The 6,819-nt window shown below is 38.8% G+C and overlaps 1 protein-coding gene across 1 annotated transcript; it reads right to left on the reverse strand.

Moving 5' to 3' along the window:
• Positions 1-668: 668 nt before the first annotated feature.
• LOC118811110 (toll-like receptor 13) lies at positions 669-3,017 on the reverse strand. Its single transcript, XM_036575319.1, has 2 exons — positions 2,526-3,017; positions 669-2,228 (listed from the first exon to the last, which is right to left on the reverse strand). The coding sequence occupies exons 1-2, from the start codon at positions 3,015-3,017 to the stop codon at positions 669-671; spliced, it is 2,052 nt and encodes a 683-aa protein (XP_036431212.1).
• Positions 3,018-6,819: the final 3,802 nt, after the last annotated feature.

Genomic DNA, 6,819 nt, shown 5'->3' on the forward strand with positions numbered 1-6,819 from the left:
CCAAAATCAACCATAACACCTTCAAGAAATGAAATATTAAGGTTTTGGAATGGCCATCACTGTCCTAGACTCGAATATTTTTGAAATACTGGAAATCTATGATTCAGTTTGAATTGAATCATAGATTTTAATTGAATCATAGATTCAATTTGAATTTCTATAATATAATACTGGCTAGTATTTGCAAGTAAGAAACTTTTTCAGCCAAAGGAGTTCTTGCTTGGCACTGACAGAGGTGGTGACCAAAGTTATGCATGTGCCATATTTCTTTTATGTTTATTTTTTCCAATATGTTAAATTCAGCAAATAAATAATGTTTGTGCATTAAAATGTGCTGACATATGGGATATTTAGTTCCATGCAGAAGTGGGGTTAAATTCTTTTTTACCTTTAAAATCAACAAAATGTATAATTTGACCACAGGTGCCATTCACATACAACAGTAATAGACGAACTGATACAAAGTGTAAGATAGAAATAAGCACAGAACTATTATTGCAGGTTTGATTATGCAATGTTATAATTTTAATCCAATCATTATATTCAGTAAAGTAACCAATTATATTTAGTAAAGCGTGCATTTATTTTTTTCAAACATAACATATATTCCTTTATTGTCTACATTCCACTACTATGTAAATAGTTCTCATCAGGTCCTATAGGTCCCATTACTTTCTTCTGACAAGATCTGGTGCTAGCTTGGCCCACAGTCTATCCCAGAATATGGCCTGTTTTTGGAGGTCCTTAGGCCAGTCTATGTAGGTTCTGGTCTTTACTAAGCGAGCCAGCCTGTGGTGGGCCGATAGTTGTCGAGCAGGGATCTTCTCCAGGAACACAAGTATCAGGATATCTCTGTGCTCAGCCATCAAGCGGTGTGTGGCCAGGCTCATCTCTAACGAGCACCACTTGCTGCGAAGATAGTGGCGGCTGACCAGGCAGAGGGTGCGGCGGCTCTTGTATAGACTGTCCGTGATGTTCTCTACAATGTCCAGGCCAAGCTGGAAGTCCCTGCTGTGCAAGCAGAGGCGCAGGAAAGGGGGGCCCCGTCTGTCCAGGTTAGGAAGAAGCTCGTCCACCACCCAGCTTTCATCTTTTCCACAATATGAGACAAAGGCATCAAACTGATAGCGTCCCTTAGTGTTCCCTCGCATGGCTTCCTCCACCCAACCACGTGCAATGTAAATAAAGGCCAGAAGGTAGTCACCAGAAAGCTTATGGAGTAAAACCACTATCATGAAGAAGAGTAATCCAAGAGATGTGGATACAAACAACACAAATTCCATGTCTACAAAGCAGTTAGCCTGGGCAAACTTTTTGAAGCTTTGAAGGCCATTGGCATTTTTACATGCATAACCTTTCTTTTCAGAAGTCATAACCATGGCCACTTGAATTTGCTTTTGTAGCTCTGCCCATTCATTGAACCAAGCATTATCACAGCTGCAACGTAGCACCACATTAGACAGAAAGAGCAACTGCAAATTTGCAAGTGGCCTTGGAAAGTTTTCCATTAAACTAAACTCTTGAGCCTCTATGAGGATGAACAATTTCAGAGACTTTAAGTCTCTGGTAAGATCTTCGTTCAAAGACGGTATGCGGCATAGATAGAACTTTAAATATTCTAACTCTGTAAGATTGTGGAACATTGTTTTGACATGAGGCTGTGCAGAGAAGTCTGTTTTCTGGAAATGTATCCCTTTAAGGTGCAAAAGTGTGTTAAGATCAACTAGATCTACAAAACTGGACATCGTTTGAGGCTGAAACCAAATATTCTCCAAGTATTTGAAATACTTCCCTGGAAACTGGGAGCCACATAAGAACTGCTGTGTTATAATGTTAAGACCCACCACAGACTGAAAGAATGGTCTCTCACAATCTTCAAGACTGACCTCTTTTCCATAGACTTGAAGAGTAAGACCAGGTCTAGGAGCACTGTTGCTTCCAATGATTATGTTCATGGGACGGCTGCAGGAGCTGATGTAAAGATGAGTGAGGTTGCTTGGGAAAGTACCAAATATAAGGCCTAAGTTGATCTGGACTTTTGACGTCTCGGTAGAGGGTTGCATGAGGCATCCAACTGAGAAATTCTGTAAGGAAGTTAAATTGGTGAAGGATGAGGCCTCAATGTGTTTCAACACATTATAGTCAAGCATCAGTGATTCTAAATGATCCAACCCAGAGAAAGTGAATGTCTTAATTTCAGAAATGTTGTTGTGCTGCAGGTTTAAAATCTTCAAACTTTTAAATTGCTTGAATGCAAAGTCATCAATATAAGAAATGCCATTATTTGCCAAGTCTAACTCTTCCAAACTCTCCAGGCTCAGAGGTGGAATTGAGTGATTTGGTGTGATCTGAGCAATCCTGTTCCTATGTAGACTCAAGAATTTCAACCTTCTCAGGCTCTTAAACACAGCAAAGTTTAAAGAGGAGATCCTATTTACAGACAAATCTAGATTTTCCAAATGGCCAAGACTATTAAAAGTCTGTTCAGTCAAAACCAATAACTTATTTCCCTTCATATTTAATACTTGCAACTTTTCAAGTCCTTCAAATGCAAAGTCTTCAATCACAGATATGTCGTTCATAGGTAGTACTAGAGTACTGAGACTTCTTAGACAAAAAAAACACCTTCTGGTAATCTTGAGGTGGTCAGCAGAATATAGATAGATCATTTGTAATGATGTAACAGGATCAGAAGTTTCACAGAGAGAGTCAAGTGATTGCAGTGGAATATGTTCTAACTCCAAGACTTTCAGATTTTTGAAAAAATGAACAAAACTCAGGTCCACAAGCTTGGAAGAGTCAGCAAGTCGAATCTTTCTAAGTCCAAGACATCCATTAAGTTCAGTATCAGATTTAAACTTAAAATGGGTATTCAATCGTAGATCAAGGTGTTCAATGGACAGACCAAGTACAATTTCACAAACTGTCCCAATGTCAACTTGCTCTGTCTCAAGTCTCACAAGCTCTCGTACTCCAGACTGCAACAGCTGAATCTTCAAATCATTATTCATGGGCATTTTTAAAGCCCAAATCTTTGGAAAGTATTTTAACGCACTTTTTTCCAGAAATCTTAGATTTGGAAAGCTAAAAGTGACATTTTTCAGGGTTTTAGAAGCTGCAAGCAAAGCGTCATCCAAGAAACCACAACTTTGGTTTCGCAAGATGACCATCTCTTCATCTTCGACGTTTAGTGAGATGAGTGATGTTGAAAGTTTAGCAATTCTGCATGAAATATCAGTGAACTCACTTGCACAGCCGGAGATTTTCAGAGCTCTTAAACCGCTCAGTCCATTAAATGCATCCATTGCTATCGCAGACACATTGTAGTGGTTTAAACAGAGTTCCCTCAAGGCATGCCCAAAAGCTTTTGACGGAATTGATGAACTGCAGCACTTTTCAGATTGAAGCGATATCAGCCACAAATTTGGCAACCCCATAAAAGCTCTGGCATGAATGACCTCAGGACATCCCCTTATGTGCAACTCTTCAAGGACCAAAAATCGACTAAGTGCATTTGAATGTATTTCCAGTCCGTGTGCTGCTTTCAGACATAGAGCGTTAATCTGAAGAGGGATTACAGCCAGGTCCAGCTTCAGGTCAGTGACGTCCAGACAGCTTGCTGTAAGACTTCTTCTTGGGCAATCGACAGAATACCAGCTATCCATCTCTTCACCTTCATAGACAAAGCATTTTTCAGATAGCCAGCATTTAGCAGAAGATAACAGGAGCAAAGTGGTGACTGAGAAAAAGCAAAACATTGCTAATGTTCAAAATGAATACATCAGAAATGACTCTGGTTGTCCGTTTGGTCTAAGTTGTTAAAAAATCATGCAATCAAATGCATTTGAAGAGATTGGTCTGCATTAATGAAAAGGTTTTTTATGTTTCTACTGCACCTCTTACTTTTAGCACTTTTTGAGGTGCTCACTTCCCTTTTGGCGGGTTTAAATGTGAGCGTGTTCTAACTTGTCACTTCTTTGAAAAAAGGAAGCTCAGTGAACCTCTGTTAACCTTCAGAGTCTCTTTTTAAATCTAGGTTCAGAAATCAACAAAAATACCCCTGTTGTTAGCAAGCAATAGCTATGTGAAAATCTCCAGTGGCCGGTTGCACCAGTTCAGGTTTACGCATTACCGTAACTAAACAAGCTGCTTCACAAACTAGTTGAGCTTAGTAGTTACTAAATACACTAATCAGGCATAGCATTATGACCACCTCCTTGTTTCTATGCTCATTGTCAGTAACAGTGAAGTGGTGGTGGTGTGTTAGTGTGTGTTGTGCTGGTATGAGTGGATCAGACACAGCAGTGCTGCTGGAGTTTTTAAACACTGTGTCCACTCACTGTCCACTCTAATAGACACTCCTACCTTGTCAGTCCACCTTGTAGATGTAAAGTTAGAGACGATAGCTCATCTGCTGCTGCACAGTTTGTGCTGGTCATCCTCTAGTCCTTCATCAGTGGTCACAAGACGCTGCCCACAAGACGCTGTTGGCTGGATATTTTTGGTTGGTGGACTACTCTCAGTCCAGCAGTGACACTGAGGTGTTTAAAAATTCCAGCAGCATTGCTGTGTCTGATCCACTCAGACCAGCATAACACACACTAACACACCACCACCACGTCAGTGTTACTGCAGTGCTCATTGTCCATTTTATCAGCTCCTCTTTCCACATAGGAGCACTTTGTAGTTCTACAGTTACAGACTGTAGTCCATCTGTTTCTCTGCATACTTTGTTAGCCCCCTTTTACCCTGTTCTTCAGTGGTCAGGACCCCCATGGACCCTCACAGAGCAGGTACTATTTGGGTGGTGGATCATTCTCAGCACTGCAGTAACACTGATGTGGTGGGGTGTGTTAGTGTGTGTTGTGCTGGTCTGAGTGGATCAGACACAGCAGTGCTGCTGGAGTTTTTTAACACCTCAGTGTCACTGCTGGACTGAGAGAAGTCCACCAACCAAAAATATCCAGCCAACAGTGTCCTGTGACCACTGATGAAGGACTAGAGGATGACCAACACAAACTGTGCAGCAGCAGATGAGCTATTGTCTCTGACTTTACATCTACAAGGTGAACCAACAAGATAGGAGTGTCTAATAGAGTGGACAGTGAGTGGACACAGTGTTTAAAAACTCCAGCAGCACTGCTGTGTCTGATCCACCAGCACAACACACACTAACACACCACCACCATGTCAGTGTTACTGCAGTGCTGAGAAAGACCCACCAGGTCCAGGCTCACTCTAGCTAGTCACATGAACAACTACAGGACTCTGAATTTTCTGTTCCTCAACTAAATACAATCAGAGAACTCTGGAAAAGATGTTGGAAAGGAATGTGAACTATACAATGAACTGTTATTTTCTATTACAGCTGTGTCTAATAAGGCAGGGGTTCGTTCACATAGTAGACATTTGCAGAAGTTGCACACTACATGCTTGACTTCCTTCATCACAGGGCAGAGCAACACTTCTGAATTTAGAAAATGTACTTATTAAACTATAAACACCATCTCACACAGTGTGTTGTTCCACAGAGCTCATACACATACATCCTGAAATTGAGGGGCTTTAAATACACACTGCAAAAATTATATCTTTACAAGAGAAATCAGCATAAATCTAGTGTAAATATCTAAAATTTCCTTTTTAAAATATTTTTACTTCTTTAAAGTAATTTTATTCAGTTAAATTATCTCACTATATCGGCAGATAAGTTTGCTTGTTTCAGGCATATTTCTTAAAAAAAGCTAAATTATCTGCCTCTCTCTCTCTCTCTCTCTCTCTCTCTCTCTCTATATATATATATATATATATATATATATATATATATATATATATATATATATTTCACTGCTGTCATAACAAAACCTTGTATGTCCCATTGTCCTTTACATTTTTGTAAATTTAATGATGAATGGACCAACAGAAATGACCCAAAATTACTTGGGAAAAAAGTCTGGTTCCATTGACTTACATCAAAAGAAGAGTATGATTTTTTCAATCTCCTGTAAAGTTACCATTTTGGAGATATGAGGTTTTGTTCTGACAACAGTGATGTATATCTATCTATCTATCTATCTATCTATCTATCTATCTATCTATCTATCTATACTCCTCAAAATAAGTAAACAATGTGGAGAAATAAGTTAAATAATCTGATAAACTTACAACAGTTTTAAAATGAGGAATATCAGATACATCGACTAGATTTAGGACAATTCCAATTGCCAATAAACCATCTTTTGCAGTGCAATGAAATGTCTCCACCCCAAAAATGAAGAGAACATATTTGTTTTGAGATGAAACAGGTGGAGAAAGATTGTGCATTTGATGTTTAATGACATGGCACAACTGAAAAGGAAACATTTTTGTGAAAGTGTTTGGTACCCTTTCCTTTAAAACTCTTAAAGATAAGATAATTTGATAATTTTAAAATAAGAGATCATATTGTAGGACAAATTTTAAGCAATCCCAATTATCAAGACTTGTAAATGTTTATCGATCTAAATTTGCCAACGTTTCTGAAATGCCTTACTGAAATGCCTGCAGGTCTGAGGTGAAAGTGCTGAGTTTGAATGCATTATTTTTATGATGTTAGTGTAAATATCCATGAATTCAGTCTATAACAGTTTATTAAGTCTTACTGTCACAGCACCAAAACAGCCTGTTTAATTCTGAGGAATAAAGAGCAGTTGGAAAATGGGCATGTAAAATTGAGATCAACACAAACGTGGACCTCTGGTTAAATAATTTTAAATAGAAGAATACAAGAAAACTGTAGAATGAAGGCACATCTTCCTTTTACATAAAAAATTAAATCAA

Source organism: Colossoma macropomum, unplaced genomic scaffold, assembly GCF_904425465.1.
Source record: "Colossoma macropomum unplaced genomic scaffold, Colossoma_macropomum, whole genome shotgun sequence".
In the NCBI taxonomy this organism is placed as follows: Eukaryota; Metazoa; Chordata; class Actinopteri; order Characiformes; family Serrasalmidae; genus Colossoma; species Colossoma macropomum.